This window comes from Sarcophilus harrisii, chromosome 3 (assembly GCF_902635505.1).
Source record: "Sarcophilus harrisii chromosome 3, mSarHar1.11, whole genome shotgun sequence".
NCBI classification, from domain to species: domain Eukaryota; kingdom Metazoa; phylum Chordata; class Mammalia; order Dasyuromorphia; family Dasyuridae; genus Sarcophilus; species Sarcophilus harrisii.
In genome coordinates, this window is record NC_045428.1 from 368,902,759 (window position 1) to 368,926,411 (window position 23,653).

Below are 23,653 nucleotides of genomic sequence, written 5' to 3' on the forward strand. Positions count from 1 at the left end.
GAGAAATGAGACAAGGTGGAATTAGACTGAGAAACTATAGGTAAAGAAACACTTCTTATCCACTGGTTTCTAAAACCACTTTTTAAGGGGCCAGGAAAACAAAAGCTGAAAAGTCACCAATATCACTTGAAGTTAAGACATCCGGGACTCCAAATTCCCTTCAAACTTAGTTTAAAAAAAAAATGATATGCTGTATGACTACTATTGTGCTGATTTTATACTACTTAATTCAAAGAATCTGGGAATAAACACCATCTAGAATCAGTGAAAATTGTGTTAAAGGGATAAAAAACTCTCTGGTTGTGAGAACTGGAAAACTTAAAAGTAATAACAACTAGTTCTAAGTAGGTGATAGAGTAAATGCTTTTGAGATCCCTTTAGATATAGATGGGGGGAGAGAGGGAGGAAAGAAAGGAAGGACAGAGGGAAGGAGAGGTAGGGGGAAGGAGAAAGGGAGAGAGAGAGAGAGAGGAGAGAGAACTTAGTGTACTCCAGTCATGTTAAGTGCTGGGGATATACAAACAATCAAGCAAGACAGTCCCTGTTTAAGAAAACAATTTAAACAACAAATCATAGAAACAATCGATAATTTCAACCAAGAAAAAGACAATAATGAGAAAACATACTAAAATTTATAGAATGCAGTCAAAGCAGTTCTTAAGAGGAAATTTTTTCTCTAGATGCTTACTTGATTAAATAGAAAAAGAGAAGATTGATGAATTGGCATGCAATGAAAAAGCTAGAAAAAGAATTAATTAACCCCCCCAATTAAATATCAAATTTGAAATTCTGAAAATAAAAGGAGAAATTAATAAACTTGAAAGTAAGAAAACTATTGAACTAATAAAACTGAATTGGTTTTATGAAAAAAAGCAACAACAACAAAAAAGAAAACAGAATTCTAATGCATATAAGAGTAGAAATCTAATATGGAGAGAGTGCAAGGATAACTACTCCAAAGCAATGTAGCAATCTTGAGTGTTGAGGGGGCAATGATGTGAATTGTGGAAGGGTTCTTCCTAAAATGTTGATCCCAGAGGAAGTTATCACTGAGGAGAGGAATGCCCCAGGGTGGAAGCCTCTTAGGGAGGCAGGCAAAAAGTAGATAAGAGTCCAGAAAGTGGGGGGTGGGGGGAAAAGAACTATGCAGTAGATATGCATACTTGATAAGAGAATGAGTTCTCCTGATTTTCAAGCAAAGCCTTCGAGAGCATTGATTTAGGATGTTAAGGAGGAGATGCCTGTTCCGATACATAGACTGCCCTTGAGGTCCCTTCTCAATCTAAGAATTCATAAATCTACTGCACATACCATTTACTTCCTACAATGCAAGAAATTTGCCAAATATAATTTAAAAAACATTGAATGAAAAACTCCAACCTCTAAGGTCAAGGAGGCTATCTTTAAAAGTATTTATAGGCGAGTTAAATTATTAAGTAATTTGATATCTTTTTTTGGCCTTTCCTCCAATATTGCTTTTAATTAGAAATCATTTAACATACATTTTCAAATCCAAGTTGGAGTTTAGCACACAAAATGAAGAGCCATAGAATTTCTTAAGTGTTTTTTACTCTCATCCGGATCATCAGTTAATCAATCAAAACCCATATACTGAGTACTTCATTCCTCTTTAGACTGCACATATTGGAAATACCTTCTTTACCTACAGCTTCTCAGTCTAATTCCAGACAGCCTCGTCTCATTTCTCTCTAGGTCACACTCTGGACTTTTTCTACCATAGATGGATTAAGTACCTCTGCATTCTCTCCCTTTAAATCATCTCCTCCCACTCCTTTTCAATTTTCTTTTATATGTTGTCTTCCCCCATTAGAAGAAAGTTCCTTGAACATTGTACACAGCAACAGCAAGTTTATGTGATCAATTCTGACAGATGTGGCTCTTTTCAACAAGGTGATTCAGGCTAGTTTCAATGTTCTAATGATAAAGAGAGCCATCTGCACCCAGAGAGAGAACTATGGGGAATGAGTGTGGATCACAACATAGTATTTTACTTTATGGTTGTTTGCTTGCATTTTGTTTTCTTTCTCATTTTCCTCCCTTTTGATCTGATTTTTCTTGTGCAGCATGATAATTGTGAAAATATCTATAGAAAAATAGCACATGTTTAACATATATTGGATTACTTGCCTTCTAGAGGAGAAAAAGGAGGGGAAAACTTTGGAATACAAAGTTTTGCAAGGGTGAATGCTGAAAATTATCTATGCATATGTTTTGAAAATAAAAAAAACTTTAATAAAAAAAGTAGTAAACTCCTTGAAGTCAAAAACTGTCTCTCTTTTTATTTATATTTGTATAACCAGCTCCTACCACTATGCCTGTAAGTATCTATAGGGTGTGCTTATTACACAATAGCATTCTATTATAGTCATATATCACAACTTTTATAGTCAATCCCCAATTTATGGGCATCCTCTCAATTTCCAATTCTTTACCACAATAAAAAAGAGCTACTATAAATATTTTTATACATATGTGTCCTTTTCCCTTTTTAATTATCTCTTTGGCATTCTGATATAGTAGTGACTGAATCAAAGGATATGCACTATTTTATTGTCTTTGGGGCATAGTTTCAGATTGCTCTCCAGAATGGTTGGATTATTTCACAATTCCACAAACAAAGCATTAGTGTCCCAATTTTCCCATATCCCCTTTCTCATTGTCCTTTTCTGCCATGTAAGCCAATCTGATAGGTGTGAGATGATACCTTAGAGTTATTTTAATTTGTATTTCTTTAATCAATAGTGATTCAGAGTATTTTTTTCATACAAATGTGGATAGCTTTGATTTCTACATCTGAAAACTGTCAGTTCATATCATTTGACTATTTATCAATTAGGAAATTGACTTGTATTAACTACAAATTTGACTTCATTATCTACATATTTAAGAAATAAGGCCTTTAGCAGACACTAAAAAAATTTTCCAGATTTCTGCTTTCCTTCTAATCTTGTTTCTATTGGTTTTCTTTGTGCAAATTTAATTTAATATAATCAAAATTAATCAATTTACATCTTATGTTCTCTACCTCTTCTTTGGTCCTAAACCCTTCCTTTCTCCATAGATCTGACAGGTAAATAATTTCACACTCCACTAATTTGCTTATGTTATCTTCCTTTATGTCTAAAACATGTACCCATTTTGACCTTATCTTGATATACAGCATGAGCTGTTGGTTTATACTAGTTTCTACCATATTGTTTCTAGTTTTCTCAGCACTTTTTGTCAAGTAGTGAATTCTTATTTCAAAAGCTTGGATCTTTGGGTATATGAACACTACATGACTATGGCCATGTATTACTATGTATTGTGTACCTAATCTATTCCATTGATCCACTACTCAGTTTTATAGACTGTACCAGATTTGTTTTGACAATTACTGGAACTCTGGGAATTCTAAGAGATGGAAGTAAGGGGGTACATTCCAAGCATAAGGAACAGCCTGTGCAAAGGAACAGATAAGAGATAGAATACTATGTGTGAGAATCTCCAAGAAAGCCAGGTCAGCTGAAACATAAAATGTGAAGGGGGATAATGCATAATTAGCCAAGAAAGATGAACTTGAACTAGGTTGTGAACGTCTCTAAATGTGATACAGAAGCATTTATATTTAATCCTAGAAGCAATAAGTTAGAGCTTATTAAGCAGGGAGAAATATTATCTATGCTTAAGGAATATCATTTTGGCAGCTATGTGGAAGATATAATGAAGAGGAGAGAGACATAGGTACCTTCCCATAAAGTTTCCTCGTACTCAGTCAGTTCTCTTCCCCCACATCTACTGTCAGTCCAGTGTTTACCTCTAATATTCCCAGGAAGACAGTATTGTGAGATACTGCCAAGATACCAAGTCCAGTTTTGGCTCACATCTAACAAAATCCATGATGCTAAACAACATGTCTGCATTTCCAAGAACAACAAGAAACTTATATTTCCTCTTTTCTATTCCTCTCTCCACTATAAATCTAAGAGAATAGATTACCTCATAGGTCAATTAAATAAATTCATGCTTGCCTTTTGGTATGAGCTAACTCTATTCTTACCTATATTGCCCAAAGAGATAGACAATATTAGTTAGAACACATTTAGTGATGGGCTTATACTGTACTTTCTAATTAGCAGATAACAGAACTTGTCTTTTTTTTTTCAATTCAGTAGAGAGGCACAATGAATAGATACATGGATTATGTTTAAGTAATTTGAAATCTCCTAAGAGATCTACTTATCTACTTATCAATGGAAAGACCATCACAAGCTCTAAAAGATATTTTTCTTAAACCATTGCCAACACCAAATGACAGAACCACATAACAAATTCTTTACTGTTTATCTCTCTTTCTTACTATGGAACATGGTTCTTTATCCAAGTGGAAATTAAAAATGAATACATAGCCTGAGATTTTTCAGACTGCTGCCAAATCAGGGACAAATGACTGAGTAGTAAATATAGACTCTCAGACCCCAGGATTGGATCTAGGGTATATATGTCCTCTGACCCCCAGTGAGGATAGGGAACATTAGAAACTTTAACAACACAATCAACTTGAGAGATTAAAATGACAACCAGAGACATTATGGTGGCAATGTTATAAACATTAAAAGGAGGTCTTCTTCTGTTACACTCTATAACTCATTATTTGATTAAAAAAAAAACCTGCTAGGGAAACTGGAAAACAATATGGTAGAAAATAAGTATAAACCAACATCTCAACCCTGTGAACCAAGAGGATAACATAACCAAATTATATTACATCCACTTCTAGATTGCTCTAAGGCAACTTGGAATTCCACTGAATACAGAAAACATTAGCAGAAAATATATGTTCTGTACTGTCCTGTTGACTGACTCCTTGTCTTCTAGGCATTATGTCTAATCCTTTCTTTCCATTATATTCACCTGTGTCTATAGTTAGGAATACTAATCCACAGCAGTATTGCTGTGTAAGTGTTAAGAAGTCTTTATTTTTCCTTTGAAGACTTCATTTACTTGTATATTCTTAGCAGCTGAGAAAGATAGGACACCATAGTGGATGGAGGACCACAGCTTGAATTCGGAAAGATCTAAGTTCAAATCCTGTTTCTGGTGTTAGCTTTGTAGACAAAGATCAGTTTGACTTCCTAGATGTTTGACCTTAGACAAGCCACTTAATCTCAGTTTGCCTATAGATTGGTAATCCACTGGAGAGAGAAATGACAAACTATTACAATATCTCTGCTAAGAAAACTTCATGGATAGAAGTCTACTGGGTCACAGCAAGTCTGACCTAATTGAACAATTAAACAACAACAATATTCCAGGCACTGTGCTGAGCACTGGAGATTCAAATACAATGAATAAAAAAATCTCTACTTGAGAGGACCTATATGTTTTTATACCTTTAAACTGACTTCATTTAAATAATTCTATGTTACAAGCGATAGTTTGATAAATACAGAGGTTAGAGTTATATTTAAAAATTAAAATAATAAGAAAATAAATAATTTCAAGGCAATTTTAAATAAAAAAATTAATTTGAAGACTTATGGTACATGCAGTTCCAGAAACCTATATTTCCCATTTTTCCTCAGCACCTGATTTTAGTCTGATCCCATGGAAGTTCTTCCAAGTAACCCAGCATCACCCCCAAGAGCTGTCTAGGAAACACATAATTTCCTATAATCAAAGTTTCTGGGTTCTTCTCACATCTCCAACACAAAGCACTTTGAAGGAGATACTGTGGTTCTACAACTATAGAAAATGTTTTGGCACTAACTGCAAAAAAGACAAGAATCTGCCAAGTCCAAAAAAAATTGGTAATGAGTCAATTAAGCAATCACAACCTAAAAATTCTTCTGAGTTCTAAGAATCTTGACAATCACTAGCCACATCTTTGTGTTTTTCATTTCTAGCCCTGTCTTTCCTTTTTAACAGTGTTTTCAATATACACTGACAGATTCCTTGTTCTCAGCGATCTTTATAATGTAACAATTCAATCCAACAAATATTGGATACCTGCTAAAGCACTGATCTCAGAGAACTGATAGTCTAATAGGAAAATAAAAGGTGAACACAAATAACTTCAATTCAAAGTTTAATTGGGAAGGGACCAATTAGAGATAATTAGAGAGGGGAAAAAGAGATTTTAATTCTGGATGGAGGAATGAGGGAAGGAGAATGACAAGAGAATCCTGTAGTTATAAATGTGAGCTAAAATAGACTTTATATTATAGGAGGGTTTTTGTCATCTTTATGTCACTGACACAACATAAATATATCCCCATCTCACACCAAAGTTCTTGGTCTTAGTCTCTTAATTTGGCAGTAATGAAATTTGGTAGAGCAAACTTTGAAGTTTAACATCTTTTAAAATTTATTCCCATGTCTCTTTGACTTGCTGTTTTATGATAATCTTGACATGTCAGTCCTAATTGTATCATTTGAACTAAATTTCAGTTGAAACAGCTGGTCAAGCTATTTTCAGAAGAAAAAGGAATCAGTGATGCTTCAGTCTCCCAAACAAGCTGGTATTTCAACTTCACCTTTCAGTGTCATTTGATACTGCAGTGTGGCATCTGTCACTTATCTGGCATCTAATAAGGAATACATGTAAGCATTATAAAATTAAGTTTTTGATAATTTTAGAGGAGAAACTAGAATATAATTTAGTGTTATTAGCAATATGGCAGATACAATCCATTTCCAAAATAAATTAATAGTACATGTAGAATTTGTCTAGATTTTTTAATGATAAAATGTCTAATGTTATTCTTGTCAACAAATCAAGTCAATAAACATTTATTATGCACCAGAAAGATAGTTCATACTCTCAAAAATCTTACATTCCAATAGAAAAAATAACACATAAAGGGAAGATATGGGTTTTAGGAGGAGACATAAGAGAAGTTACACTCATAGGGTCATAGTGAAGAAAATTCAGTCAGGAGTACACACAAAAAAAATGTCAAAATGTGGATTAGAAGGTCAATTAAACTGATTCAAATTGACTGAACGACTAAACTCCAAAAGTAGCCACCAGTGAATCATTATCAATTTTTTTTTTTTCCGCAGAAGCAACTGGGGGTAAGTGACTTGCCCAAGTTCACACAGGTAAGAAGTGTTGAGTGTCTGAGGCTAGATTTGAACTCAGTCCTCCGGACTTCAGGGTTGGTGCATGATCCACTGTGCCACCTAGCTTCCCCTCATTATCAAATTAGAAGGAATTTCTCCACTGAACAACTTCTGGGTATTTATCTTAGGTTGTTGAATATTTCTATAAATGACTTAGAAAAAGGTATTAATGGTGTACTGATCTAATCTGCAGCTGATACAAAGCTGGAGAAATAGCTAATGCACTGAATGACAAGAGTCAGGATCCAAAAAGAATTTGACATCCTAGAATCTCAGCTGAGATTCTAATAAAATGAAATTAAATAAGAATAAATTTAAAATCTTACAGCTGTTGATTTCACATATTGATTTCACAAGTACAATTACAAGAAAGGCATGATGAGGCAGCAGTTTTTCTGGACATAGTTGGCAGTTTTTAGAGGAGTGAAACCTCAGGAGAAGCATGAAATGGAAGCCAAAAAAGCTCATGAAATCCTGGGCTGCAAGAGTCAAGGACTCCAATAATAAGAAGGTAACAATCACAGTCTTTTTCCTTAGTGAAACTACACCTGGAGAATTGTGTAAAGTTCTGGGCACCACAGTTTGGGAATGGCAGAACAATAACAATCTAAGAGAAAGGCCACCAGTCGAAGTAAGAGAAAGACCACCAATGGAAGACCTCAAGTCCAGACCAATATGAGGATAAATGAAAGGAGCTTGGCTTGTTTAAACTCAAAAAAGAAAACTCAAAGGGAATAGAAGAGTTGTGTTCAAAGTATTTAAATAATTGTAATTTGAAAGAGTGAGAAGACTTTCTCTGCTTATCTCAATGGATAGAACCCAACATAGTGGATATATAAATTTGCTGAATGATAAATTTAGCCCTGATGTCCAGAAGGAAAAACCTTCTAACAGCTAGAGCTACCTAAAAGTGAAATGGTCTCCATCAAGGAAGTAATGGACCTCTTTTCATTGGAAATCCTCAAGTAGTATTGAATGTACTTCCCCTTATATATCTTGCAGTGGGGATTCATTTAGGGGTAGAGGTTTGATTAAATAGCTATTGAAATTGTGATTTTTTTGAGTTTGCAAATTACAGAAACTAGAGGTATGGTTACCAACTAGAGTAGTTCTCTACTCTGCTTTTATATAAGAAATAATATCAGTAAAATTAATGAATGAAGGTGAGGAAAGAAGGAAGAGAGACTTAAGCAGTAGGATAACATCAAAGACTCTATAGCTCTAACAGTTACATCCTGCCATAGGTTAAAGCATTACAACTTTGTAATCACAGGGTCAGTCTTGGTTATCATTATCACTTTACAAAATATAATAGCACTGATGCTCTTCTGATTGCTGTTTTAACTTTTCCCATATATTCAGGGTTGCTAGATATGAACTGTGGAGTTCACAAGTGGCAGAACTCTTAAAATCAGAAAACTAAATTTACAAATATGTGAACTCACATATAAATCACACTTGAAAATGTATTCCAAAGACTAAGATGACCACATGATTAAAGTCAAAGCTATTGATTCCTTTATGTGAACACTTGCAGAACTTTTGCACTTGAAGTTTAAAGATACATCTAACCAAGGGCAGAAAATAACAAGAAATGTCCAGAACTTTTATCACCAAGTTTCAAACCACCAAGTCAACAAACATTTATTGTCTACAATGAGTCAGGCACTGTGCATCAAAGAAAGGCAAAAATCACAATTTCTTGATTCCACAGAGAAATATCTACCACTCAAAAGAACCATGACTGTGGAGTGTTTTAAATATCTTGCAAATGGAGTCAACAAAGTGAAACTCTTCTAATTGATGGCTCTGAACCAAAACTATATATGTGTATTGTAAGTGTGTATATTTACAAGTATATACACGCATACGTATGTATATAAATGTATATATATGTGTACATTCATGTGTTTATGTCTGTATTTATGTGTGTGTATATACATACACACATTGTGTGTGAGGAAAGAAAAACAGAGACAGAAAGAGAGCCATAGAGAAACCATGAAAATCACACACTCTACCCATTTCAGGAAGTGTATCCAAAACAGAGTGCAGTTAAGCTAATGGCAATAATATGGAAATGTGGGAGTTAACTAGTCAGCCAACTAAAGTCAGGTTAACAAGTCTACTGACCACCAAAGTCTACTTTCTGACCACCATAGTCTCCCTCTTAACTCCTGACTACCCATAATTTAGGTGGCCAGAGTCACTAATGTCAACTTCACAGCATAACTTCAACCTTCTTATCTTTACAGCAAGCTGAAGGAACTTCCACCAAAATGGTAACAAAAGGCCTTTATAGTCTCTCGTCTGTCTCTGTTTCTAGCCTATCCACAAGGCTAAGACCTCTGCTATATCCAACCCATCCAGCTGACCGAGGTTCCTAAAACTATTTACCCTTCTTTCCTGTCTCCTTAAACACAGCAAAATGAACATAATTTGATCTTTTCTTCATGACAGGATAATTATTGAAGTGTAGTAAGTGATATTTATATACTACTTTACAATTACAAAGTGCTTTCCATATATTATCTTATTTGATCTTTACCACAACTAAGGAGGAAAGGAATTAGAATATTGTTATTCTTATTTGAATAGGCATGGATGAGTTGTGACCTGCATAGAGAGTATGTGCATTCAACCTTCTCAGTGAAATCACAGGTCCATTGTGATAATTGAGTAGAAGGAAACTAAGACTCAAGAGACATTGTGACTTACCTAGGATTCCACAGCTAATAAGTGACAGAGATGGGATTCTACGTCCAGTGACCTTCCTGGCCCTGCCACATATGCTCTTCTCCCAGCTTAAAATCCTCCCCAAAAAACTGATGGGACGGAGAGAAAGAAGATGGGGGCAGAGAAGAGGAGGAGATTATCAAGGGAAGCATTGGCTGGCTTAAAGTTCTTCCAGGTAACTTTTTTTAATCAATCAATAAGCAATTTATAAAATATTTATTATGTGTCAGGCACTGTGCAAAAGATTGGGAACATAATTCAAGCAGAAAGATATTCCCTATCATTCAATTCATGTAAAAGGTTTAGGGGAAGAAAGGGAGTGAGGGAGAAGAGAGAGAGAGAAAAAAGAGACAGAGAGAGAGCAAAGGATGAAGCAACTGAACATGTATGGTAGAAGTCTAGAGTGCAGCCTAGAGAAAAATGAGATATGGTTGGGTGGGTGACTAGATGGAGATTCTGGGAAGAATTCCAATTGTGAGGAGAAAGGGAATGAGGTGAGCATTTATATAGCACCTACTATGTGCTAGACATTGTAGTAAGCATTTTTTTTTGATCCTCACAATTCCTGAAGGTAGGTTCTTTTTATTGCATTCATTTTACAGTTGAGGAAACCAAGGCAAACACAGTCTAAGTGATATGCCCAGGATTACACAGCTAGTAAGGATGAAGTTAGATGGGAAATCAGGTCTTCCTGATTCCAGGCCCAGAACTTTGTCTACTGTACCACCAGTATAGAATGAATTTCCAGGATGAAGAGCTTTCTGGGATATGATGGAGAAGTGCTGCATACTGAAGAGTAAAATTTTTCCAAGATTTGTTGATAAATCTAGATCCATGTGTTAGAGATGAAACCAATTTATCAAAAGAATAAATTTAGGGGCAGCTAGATGGTGCAGTGGATAGAGCACCAGCCCTGAAGTCAGGAGGACCTGAGCTCAAATCTGGCCTTAGACACTTACCACTTTCTAGCTGTGTGACCCTGGGCAAATCACTTAACCCAATTGCCTCAGAAAAAAAAAATTTAAAACAATACAATGGCCTGAATTTGATATGAAGTAAACTTTAAAAGAACATAAAATAAATACAGAGCTAGACAAAAATTATTTTAATTTTTCCTTAGTAGTATAAAAAAATTATCAGTTCACATGAGTAAGCATGAACTAGGTTTATATGGTTTTCAACAACATTCTTGAAAGTTACACAAGATAGGGACCAGATGGAAAAATGCTACTGACTTCACCATTTTGTCAAAAGTATGTGAAAAATATTTCAGTCTTAACAGAGATTCTTTTAAAAGTAGCTAACAGTTGATAATACTCACAAACTTGCAGCCCACTTGCAGACAACTCCGAAATACCACCAGAATCAGATTAAAAGATAATTGGGAATTAGATAAAACATAGTAATCAAAAGAAATAAAAAACACAATATAACAATATATTGATAATTTATGGTTTTCTAAGTAAACATATAGCCTGGAAGTTTCTATTTGAGTTTGACACAATTGCTCTACAAAATAAAAATAACACCATGAAAGGAATTTGTCTATATAATGTAAAGAAAACCCCATGGCTACCTCCAAAGACAAACGGAAGAAAGGAATAGTCTCTGCCTGGTACAATCCCAACCACATTTCTAAAAGATCATGGCAGCAGGGATGATGGTATCAAATCAATTATAACTACTTTGCAAAGTATATAAGAAAAATGGCATGATTCCTACCAACATGAAAATAAAGCTTTTCCCCACTCTTTTCCCCACCAATCTTAGATTGCATCTAAAAGTAAAAGTGGCAAAGCATAGATAGCATTTCTTTCATTCTTTTTTCCCAAAGTCCTCTTCTCTGATCTAGGACTGGGGAAGTTCAACAAAGATCAAATGTACTGTATTTGTTAATGGTTCTTAAATTATTTCAGGTAGTTCTACCATTCTATTAATATGTATTATTGATCCTACCACAATTTCCTTGATATTTAAAAAGGTGTCTTTTACGTACTTCACATGAGAATAATAAAATCACTATCTCTTAAGGGATTATCAGAGGAAATACCAAAGCAACACAATAAAAAGACCATACAAAAAGTAAATATAATTGGGAATATTTTATACTAATTAAAAGCTAAATTCATCTTGTGTAAATTATGAGGCAGCAGGTAGCCCAAATTATTTTAAGAAAGGAATCTAAAACTGCCTTCATTTCACTTATATAGGGAATACTTTTCAACAAAACAAACATTGAAGATAGTTAACCATAGATTTTATCCAAGAAAATGTTATGGCAAACTTCAGCAGTAATACTCATTTGTGCTCAGCTCAATCTTTTTAGTATTTAGCATTTATTTACTATATTTAGCAGCAGCATCATTGAATTTAAATTATTGAAATAGCTATTTTGGTCACCTGCTAACTGATTAGTCTAGGTCCTTTGTTTCTTTTATTTTGATATGTGATATTTGTATTTTGTTAGTCATGTAGATTTGTGTTTATAAAAGTCATTATTGTTTCTGAAAATATTCACCGATTACCACCCACAATGTACAATTCTCTATTTAAATTTCTCTCAAGAAGATGGCATCAATTGATTTATTTTAATTGAGTACTTAACATGGCCAGGCACTCAGAACGATATTAAAAAAAAAAAAAAGCTTTTATCTTCAAGAATCATAATTGAGAAAACCAAGTTACCACACTTGAAACCATTAAACAAGTCCTAAACTGTCATGACAAAACAGCACTACAGAGAATAGTAAGATCAATTTGGCCTTGACTATAGAAGGTTTTATGGAAGAATTGAGAAATTAGCTGCATCTTGATGGAAATAGGAAGATGGGAAGGAACATTTCAAATGGTATGTGTGAAGAACTATTCTTGACAAAGGAGAGGGTGCCCAATGGAAAACCAGCTTAAAGTGGAAAGTTAGTTGGATAGCAGTAGAAAATAACATACAATGGAATTAGATAATAGAGAATTAGATAATAGAGAACTTTGAAAAAAAAATATGGGTTTGGACTTGATGTACTAATTACTGGAGAGCCAATTGTATGTTTTTCAACAATGAAATAATATGATGACAACATTCTTTTTTGGAAAATTAACATACTCAAGGAAAACAGGATTGAAAGGAGGAAGAAAAATGAGAAGATATGTAAGTGATGTGTTCCATTTAAAGAGAAGCGTCAACAGTACAGTTCATATTAAATTAACTGAAGAGAGATAAAATATTCAGATATTTTAAAAGTAGGTAGGCTGTTTTCGATGAAATTGCTCCCTCAGTGAGAAGCATTTGACTAACAACAACAACAACAACAACAAAGAAGTTCCTTTCTTCCTCTGAAAAACTGGTTAATAGGGTTTGAATGTACTTTTCAGTGCAAAACACTGAAATGAGCACCAAGAAATCTGAATTTTTTTTTCATCCTGAACCACCTGACCTTGAGCAAATCACTTAATTTTGCTAAGCCTGATGTTCTTCAGTTATGAAACGTGTGCTGCTTATTACCTTGAAACTAGCATTGATTGAACACCAAAGTGCAGATCATCATAAAGAGTATAAACTTAGAGGGCTCCTATCTAGGGGATTTCAAGATCTTCTATTAATTAAAGTGACTTAATGTAAAGTGGCTCAGATAAAATTGCAATTAGTATCAAGGTCTCATATAATCTGGATTATAAACCCCGAACATTGGGCTTGCACAAGCAGAATTTCAACTTCTTTCCATAGACAGAAATTGCTAATATTTTTATGGCTTTTGGATGCTATTCATTTACATAGGAAGTCTCATTATAACATGCATCTTAAACATCCCAATAAAATTAAAATGGTACTTAATAGACAAAGAAATTCTATACTTTAATGAGAAAGAGAAAAAGGAGAGATAGACAGAGATAGACACAGAGTCAAAGAGAGACAGATACAGAGACAGAGAAAAGACTGAGGAACGAGGGAAGAATCAAGAAAGATTTGTTATATTCATTCCTTGAAGCCTCTATTGCCAATATATACCAATGTGAAATACCACCAGAACTGAATGTAGATCACAACACAGTATTTTCATCTTTTCTGTTGCTGTTGTTGTTTATTTTTCTCTCTCATTTTTCCCTTTTGATCTGATTTTTCTTGCACAGCATGATATATGTGGAAATATGTTTAGAAGAATTGCACATGTTTAATCTACATTGTATTACTTGCTGTCTAGAGGAGGAAGGAGGGAGGGAGAAAAATTTGGAACACAAAGTTTTACAAGGGTGAATGCTGAAAACTAACTTTGTATATATTTTGAAAAATAAAAAGCTATTATTATAATAAAAAAAGATATAGTGGGAAATGTGCAAATAAATACTGAAATGTGAAAAAAATAAGATTTTAAAAATAAATAAATGAATGAATGAAGGGATAGGGGAGAAGAGAAATACCACCAGAGACCAGGGAAAGAGAAAATCTCCATTACTATCCAACTTAACTTTCCACTTTAAGTCTGTTTTCCATTGGGCGTCCTCTCCTTTATCAAGGCTGGCCCTTCACACATTCCATCTGAAATGCTCCTCCCCATCTTCCCATCCCCATCAAAATGCAGCTAATATTTCAACTCCTCTATGAAACCTCCTATAGTCTAGGCCAAGATGACCAACTTCTCTTTCTTTTTCCAATCACCGCTACCACCTTTAGTGAACCATTATCAAAGCAGTACTAATAAAACAACATTAGTTGCCTCCACAGGAGGTGTGCTAAATTTATAAAAGAGTTACTAGACATCATATAGAATATTGGCCCTGGTGCAAGGATTAGAAATGGGATATGCGGCTGTATGGAAATATATATATATATCATATCTATACTCAGAATACAGTTAGAGGGAAAGGAGGAGAAAAGGGAAAAATTATTAAAGCACCTACTATGTGCCAAGCATGATACTAAGGATTTTATTAAAATTACTCTACATGATCATTAAAATAACCCTAGGAGAAAGATGATAATATCATTACCATTTTGCAATAGATGAAACTGAAGCAAACAGCAAGCGACTCACCCAGCATCATATCATATAACTACTAAGACAATGAGGTCCCATTTTAAAACAAGTATTCCTGGCTTCAGGTCCAGATTCTACTGTGCTACCTAGCGTCTTAGTCAACATTATTATTCATATACAAATAGAATATTTTTTTGTTTTTTAAATATAGTGATACAACATGACTTTATGGAAATGTTTTACAAAACTTCAACATGTATCTTCTCAATGGAGGGAGAAGAAAGGAAAGAATTTGGAGCTCAAAGTTTTTAAAACTAACATTAAAAATTATTTTATAGGTAACTGAGGAAAAATAAAATATCAAATAATGACAAATAAATAAATATAGTGTTATAAAATGTTCAGTGATTCAGAGATACTCTCCAAATCTTTCCATAATTTTTAAATGATTAAGCAAAGTATCACTATATTATCTCATAAAGTTAAATGATGACCGGATCAGAATGATCATGAAACTCAGAAACTTCAATATGAGAAAGTTTCTAGAATAAGTAACTATTCTAACAATTTCTCTCACTTGAATACCTTGAAAAAATTTTTAAAGAAATTAATAGAAATAAACCCATTAATGGAGCATAGTAGCCTGTAAAAACAGATAGCAATTTCATAATACCTGATGGCACACAGCTCCTTAAAACACAAAGAAAAAAACATCCAAAATAGACCAAAATAATTAGTGCAAAATAAATTGCTAGCTGATATGTATTTTGCCAAAGGGTAAAAGGGTAAAAAAAAGATATCTATTCCATTTATAATGCAATAAATCCTATTTCAATTATATCTGAGACATTCTTTATGCTTCTTGCTAGTGATCTGAAATTACATCAAAATAAACTGGGGCGGATAAACAGAACAAATTCAATGATAACACATTTTAACACATGCCTTTAGTCACCTAAAGGCAAAACAATGTACCATAGGTTCCAAAATCATTAAATATTAAGCTAATAATTCCTTGAAGATAGGGAAGTTTGCTTTCATTTTTGCATCCTCCATGCTTAGCACAATTCCTGACATATAATAGATGCTAAATAAATGCTTGTTTGATTTATAATTTATTTCCAAAACAATTTATACTTTACTTTATATTTTCTTAGTACAGTTTGTGAATTATGTATGTGCTATTATGCTCGTTTTAGTAGATGAGTCACATAAGAGTTTTGGAGTAATAAATGACATGTCCACACTAGGGTCACAGAATTAGTGTCCCAGGTGGGGTTAACCTGTGATCTTTACTTTAAGTCGATCATTTTTTCTATCATACCACAACACATTTTTACTACTATACTACTATCATGCTACCAATCATATATGATCTTGAAAAAAATTAATTTATGGCTGATACAATAAATGGTGCAGTAAAAGAGTGCTGGGTCTATAGTCAGAAGGACTCTTCTTCCTGAATTCAAATCTGGATTTAAATACTTACTAGCTTAAGATAGTGTGTGACTTACTAGCTTAGATACTGTGTGACTTCTAGCAAATCACTTAACTCTTTTTGCCTCAGATGTATCTCATTTGTAAAATGAGTTGAGAAAGAAATGGCAAACTACCTCAATATCTTTGCCAAGAAAAACCCAATGGCATCATGAAGAGTTAGACAAGACTGAATGAGTCAACAATAACAACATAGTAAATATGTAGAACTTCTTAGGGCTCTGAGTGAGGAGACTTGCTTAGGGTCACACAGTCAACATATGGTATATACAAGACTTTGACTCCATCTTCATGACTCTATGACTGTGTCTGCTCATTAAATCATACTGCTGCTTAACTCCTATAAAGTTCAAAGAAAGTGAAGATAGTGTTAGGAGCTCTATACACCAATGAGATTAAGTACCAAATAAATGTAATAGTTACCACAGACATTTTAGATGCCTTTAATTTGAATAGCACAAATATCATTGCCTAATGGAGAAAGCATTCATCCAGAAATATTCATCTATTGAGCCTCTCATCACAGCATCTTGCAGATGACATCACATTTCTAAACCCCTGTATCTTCAATCGATAAAATGTGAAGCATTCAACAAAGTGTCAAATAACCAACAAGCTAATTCTAAAAAGAACAAGGGTGAAGGATGTCAGGAAGGAATTGTAAGATAGGTAAAGAAGATGGACTGATCCTATAGAAAGATTAAGGAAAAGCAAATGGACAGTTGGAGTGCTCCAATAGTACATTTGATGTCAGAAGCAATCAAGTTATGTCTCTAACATGTCAGGTGAAACCCTTAAGATGAATTTTAGGGAGAATATGGAGAGTTCCAAAAGATAAGCAGATATGGATGGGTTGAGTTGCATTACTGGTGGGAATTCCCAAATCAATGAGATCACAGATCTGTTTGAATATTTGAGCCAACTCTCCAAGGAAAAAACTTCATCAAAATAGATAAGCATCTTCTCAGCAACTTCTAGTCTCAGAAAGGTGGCTGGAGCATTAAGTGACTAAGCAAGTGACTTGCCTAGGATCTCACAATAACTTCATGCCAAAGAAAGAAATCAAATGCAAGTCTTGATTTTAAAACTAGTGATTCCAAAACTATACCAGATTGCTTCTCAATAGTACTATTAACTGAAGAATAGCAATAGCTCATATTCAGAAAGCATTTATTAATCCCTTACTATACACATTATAGATGTATGTGTGAAATTTATAGATTAAAATGAAAACATTCTCCTTAAATTCTGATGTTTCACTTTATTGTCTATACAACATTTTCCCCACTGTGAGATAGTTTACATTGCCTATCAATAAACTCAGTATATAGCACATTTGTCATTAGCACTAATTATTATACCTAATTTCTAGAGATGACTCAGTTTGGAGAGTTTAAGGGGCTTCCTCATGACCTACGTGTACCCAAGCCAGAACTTAAAACCAAGTTCAGGGTTCTTTCCATAACTCTAGGCTACCTGAGTGCAATCTCTAGTAAGTTTCATCCAGAACAGCTTGTAAAGACTCAGGGCAAAGTAGCTGCTTGGAAAGAGCTCAAAACGAATGATAATTCCAGAGGAAATGTCTAAATCTCCTTTTCCTGTTCAACCACTTACACTTATAATAAATCTTTCCACTCACCTTTAACCATCCCTGCCTCTTTAGCATTCAGCAAGAAGGAAACTAATACTGTCAAATGTTTGAGCAATGATTATTCCAACTAACTTCTCAAGTGGTTTTATTTTGTTTTGGAGCTAATTCTTACAATTGTAAATTTCATGAGAGACACAATTGTGTCTTCTAGCTTTTCATCACATTTTAAACTTTGGAAATACTCTCTCTGGATCAGTAAACTCAGCATGCAACACATCTGTCATTAGCACTGACCTGAATTACTAAACAATCAGAAAATTAAATGTCACTTTGGGGATGGGGAGGAAAGGAAGAGAATAATCCAAACAGAAATTTGTCTTATTTAAAACTATTAGTACCATTAAAATGGAGTGTCATTATTTCTGGATGTTCCTTACCTATTATCAAGCTGTCAGTCAATAAGTGCTTATTAAGTGCCTACTAGATGCCAGACATTGTGATAAGGAATAATGATACAAAGAAAGAGGGAGGGAGAAGCAGTACCTACTCTCAACAAGGTCACAATCTAATTAGAGTGACATTATGTAAACAACTACATATAAACAAAATATATACAGGGCAAATTGAAGATAATCTGGGAAGAAAGTAGTATAAATCTTATAGAAGATATGATTTTATTTGGAATCTGAAGGTGACCAGAGAAGCCAGAAGATAAAGATGAAGAGTATTCCAAACACTGGTAAACAGGCAGCAATTTTTACTCCAAAAGCAAGCTGCATTTGGAATATTTCTCCAGTTATAAATCGCACCTAAAGGCAGGCACAACCAGAAATTTTAATTGTTTTGCAAAATCTATCCCACATTTATTATCATCTCATATTTATATAACTCTTGACATTTATAAAGTTCTTTATAAGAATAATTAGCTTTCTGGGAGATTAATCCAAACTATCAGATCTGGAGGTTAGGATGTTCAAGGTCAAAAGTACTCACTAAATACTAAATACTAAAGAAGTCAGCAATGTGTACTTATTTAAATTACAGAACTTACTTCCTGTTTGACTCTGTGACACTTAACTTTGGAAGAAATACAGTCACTGGAGATTATGATTAGAAACCCTCCTCAAAAGCCACACTGATGGTAGTATGGCTTCAAGCCAAAAGATCCTCCAAATGTACATCTAATTCTAGTTAAGTACCATTTCTCAATATTTAGTGTTACGTAGAGTCTCTTAATACAAGAGACTGATTTTTTTATGTAATTGAAATTCTATACCAATAAATATCACTGGAGATGAAAATAAAATTGGGTATTGACCTATTAAAGCAATTATATTGTGTTAGTTTTACACGTAAGAAAGCATTAGTTAGTGCTTTGTAAATTACATAAAAATATCAAGGATACAAAAGAATGGTATCTTCATCAATAGTGATTATTGGGCCTTTAAATTAGCAAAGGAGATTACATATGCCTAGGGAAATTATTTTTAAATCATTGAAAAAACCACTGATGAAATGGTACTTAAAACATCTTCCTCTTTTTTCTCAGCATCCCTCATAAAATTATACATCTTTCACTTTCAGCATATAATCATATAGTAGGATTTCATTCAAAATCAATTATATCAGTCCCTCAGTTGATTAATTAATATTCCTTACATATGGTTTTGCTCAAACCCAAGGAAAATTCAAAGAATCTACAAGAAGTAAGTTTCATAGGTAAGCAATCACTATTTCCTTCCAAAGGTTACTGGGGTAATGAACACTTGAATTTTGATCAGGGCCACACCAATGTTTTCATGAACCAAAATTCTTACATTTTACATGAAGCATTTGATAAATTAAATCTGTTTGGTTCAAGTAAATGAGGGTCTTACTCCCCTATGAAAAATGTCTTTTGCCTAGGGAACAAGGGCATAAACAATGGGACTATGATATTCAATTCCCTTGAAGTCTGTGAATACATCAAAGGAAATGTATTAACTATGCACTGTATTGTAATTTATGGGCAAAACACAATGTCTTGCACCCAATAGGCAATCAATAAACATTTATTGGAATAATAAATTAATGTCATACTTTCAATGAATGGACAAAAAGTCTTAAATGTTAAAAAGTAACAATAATAAAATTTGAAATCAAAAGGGGTTAAATTATTTGCCTAAGGACACAGAGACAAGGATTTGGACTTCAGTCTGTTATGATGTACGGTACTCTCAGGAGCACCATTTATTAGTGAGTTGTGACAATGAGTTGTGTCAGTCAATAAATATTTATTAAGCACTGTCTAATGTGCCAGACACTGGACTAAGCCCACTGCATGCAAAAGAAGCAAGACAATGCCTACCCTCAACAAACTCACAATCTAATGGGGGAGAGAACAAGCAAAGAAATATGTACAAATGAGCTAAGTACAGGATAAATAAGAAATAATTAGCAGGAAGTGGGGCGGCACTAGAATTAAGAGAGAGGAAAGCTTTCCTATAAAGGTAGGATCTTAGTTAGGACTTAAAGGAAACCAGGGAAGCCAGTAGGTTTAGATGACCAAGGGAAAATATTCTAAGCTTGGGAGACATTCTGAGAAAATGCCCAGAGCCAAAAAATGGAATGTCTTAGTGATGAAATAGCCAGGAGGAAAATATGGTATAAAAGAGGAGTGACATGATTAAACCAGGGTTTTAGAAAGATTACTTTGGAGGCTGACCAGGTGAATTGAAGTAAGGAGAGACTTGAAACAGACCAACTCATCCAGCAGTAGTCTAGAAGGAGACAAGATGAGAAACTTGTACAAAAAGGAGAATTTCTCCTTTAAGTTTTGAAGTCTATATGTTATTGTTTTTCTGTTCCTCTCTCTCCCTCCCAAGTTTTTGATTATTAACTTCTCTGCCTATGCGATTCTTTCCCATCCACCTTCAGTGTCTATCATGAAAAGGGCTAGAAAAATATCACCAAAATAATAGAATTGTATGTAAAATTAGAGTAAACTGTGAGTGAGGGACTGTGGATTTTTCTATAAAGAAAGAGCATATGTTTTAATATTTGACAATGATAGTATGTGACACTGATATTTTTACCACCTAGGAAAAGCTTCCATCTTAATTTTGAATATGTATGATATTTTAAGAATTAACTTATAAAACAAAATAATAAAGTCACAACTTAGTTCTTCATTTTTTGTGATAGAAGTTAATTTTATATTTTTTAAAATCTTTGGTCAATTTAGTAGTTTGGTTGATTGGTCATTTGTAATAGATTAATAAATAGGTTCTATCCCTGATTTTGCCACAACTTTAAATATGAAATCCTGAACATGAAAAGACATGTACTTTTAGTAGTTACAGTGAACTCATTCCCTAGAAAGTCATACATATTCACAAAGGACTTTTTCCACAATTTTCCAAATAGTAAGCTATATGGAACTTTCTTAATATGCAATCTTTAAAATCAAAGTCTGGATTGAAAAAATGCAATTTTCTATAAAACAAAATTTACACATCAGGAGTGCATGAACTCTTGTCTTTTTGGTTCATTTCTATAATTCCTTGATGAATCTAGAAAAAGAAAAAAACTTAGTTTCCATAGTAATTCAATAATTTACATAAATTTAAGTGATTTTTACAATTTCCTATGCTTATTCTCCTAAATGAAAATCCTTTGTAAATTCTTTTAATTTAAAAAAATGATAATTGATAATTCACTATTTAAATATCCTTTTTCTTCTCTTTTTCCTCAAATTTTCATAGAATATTTGATAATGATCTTTTCTTTACCTTTGTCACACTATATTATATTAACCTGTGTATATGTAATAAATGCCACAGGAAATGCTATAAGCTCCTTAAGGGTATGAATTGTTTCATTTTTTTCTTTCCTTTTTGTAGACCCAGCACCAAGTTGATAAAGTCTGAATATGGAATGATGTACATCCAAGTAGAAGAGGGCTTACAGCTGTTTGTAGTTATAAATCACCCTGGCTATAAAAAAGGAAATTAGGACTTTCTCCTGACACTGGTAATTAGATAAATTATTGGTGGAATAAGCACAATAAGAACTCTATAGGCTATGAATATTTGTGAAAGAGTATATCTAGAATTAATGAGGAAGTAGAAAGCAGTAGAATGTATGATAGATGATTATCAGTGGTTATGTAGGAAAGGAGAGGAAGGAAGAAGAGGAAAAAGAGGAGGAGGAGGAGGAGGAGAGGAGAGGGAGGGAGGAAGAGAAGGAAGAAGAGGGAAAAACAGAGAGAAAGAGATTAGGTAATATTGTAATGCTATGGTATTTGGATTTATGGATGTCTTCACTTGTGTTTTTCTATAATTTGTAGAGTGAATCCATAGGGGTTTGGGTGGTCTTTTAGGATGATCCTTGATTTAGAGAGAACTGGAGAGTGAAACTAGAAATGGTACTGAAAGACAAGCTGGGAAATGTTTGTATTGCTGATTCCTTCTGCTCTATCTGGAGCAATTCAAATATTTTTGGGATAGTGATAAAAACTCTGTATATAATATAGCTGAATTATACAGCTTTAACTCTCCATTCATCTTTATCAGGGAATATAGAATGAGAATGGGGGAACAGGAAAAGGAATAGATGGTACAAGCAAGTTCAAGCAAGTTCCTAAGCATAGGATCTAATAGATGCAAATTGGGTTTCATAAATGTTTCTTGAATTGAACTGAAATTTATCCTTAACAAATTGATAAAAAGTGTTTGGTGTCATTGCATATATCATTATTAAAGTATGTATAGTAATTTGAATAATCTTCTGTACGTTGTCTATTTAAAAGTACTTTAAAAGTACTCTTAATGTTAGAAGAGACTGTAAGGAAAGCTGAGCACTAAATGATTGACGCTTTCAAAGTGTCATATTAGAGAAGACTTCTGAAAGTTCCTTAGACAACAAGATCAAAGCAGTCAATACTTAAAGAAATTAACTCATAATATTCACTTGGTCAAATACTGAAGCTGAAACTTAAATATTTTGGCCACATAATGAAACGACAGGACTCATTAGAAAAAAAAAAGCCATCATATTGGAAAAGATTGCAGACCAAAAGAAGAGATTAAGACAGGAGCATGAAATAGATAGTGTCATGAAAGCAATAAATACAAGCTTGGACAAACATAGGAAATAGTAAAGAAAGGTCTTGTGTGCTACAATTCATTGGGTCACAAAGTCAGACTCAACCAGATGATTGAACAACAAAGTTCAGAAATAATGATCCACCAGCCTCAGCATCCGTAGTGACAGGACTAGTTGGTATGCGCCACTACAGATTCTTCAATTCCATAAGAATTTATTAAACACTGGCACATATTCTTCTAGATACAGTAGGAAAGACAAAGATAACTAAGATACAGAACTGTTTTGAAGAAACCTACAATCCAACAAAGGAAATAAAACATATATTCAAACAATGATGATGCAAAAACATCAATGAAATAGAATAGAGTATGGTAGGTAGGTTAACACATATCACAGGCAAGGTATCTAAGAACAAAATATCATGAGAGAACAAAGATGGAAAGAATCTATTCCACTGAGGAAAAAAGGGAATTTCTAGAGGTCATGGCAGGTAGAACCACAAAGGATGAACATTTTAAATCTAGTCATGACCTAGTCAAACATAGAGTGGGAAAGTAGAGAATAATATGGAAATATGGGAGAGAATTTGAAATTCAAATTTTACTTTTAAAAAATATTTAAAATTCTTTCTCCATATAATTAGAAA

The 23,653-nt window shown here is 33.7% G+C and overlaps 2 protein-coding genes across 21 annotated transcripts in view; one reads left to right on the plus strand and one right to left on the minus strand.

Annotated features, from left to right (window-relative positions):
* The window catches only part of PLCL1 (phospholipase C like 1 (inactive)), a 406,095-nt gene that overhangs the window by 307,189 nt on the left and 75,253 nt on the right, over nucleotides 1–23,653 (minus strand). The window lies entirely within an intron of this gene.
* The window catches only part of BOLL (boule homolog, RNA binding protein), a 199,027-nt gene continuing 185,229 nt past the window's right edge, over nucleotides 9,856–23,653 (plus strand). For 17 of the 20 annotated variants that reach the window (XM_031960244.1, XM_031960238.1, XM_031960239.1 and 14 more), the window contains exon 1: nucleotides 9,871–10,036. In XM_031960244.1, coding sequence (XP_031816104.1) covers nucleotides 9,974–10,036 — 63 coding nt within the window. In that variant the 5' untranslated portion in view covers nucleotides 9,871–9,973. Of the gene's footprint in view, nucleotides 10,037–21,800; nucleotides 21,931–23,653 lie in introns of all 20 variants that reach the window. The other 3 variants (XM_031960240.1, XM_031960249.1, XM_031960241.1) reach the window with 2 other exon arrangements.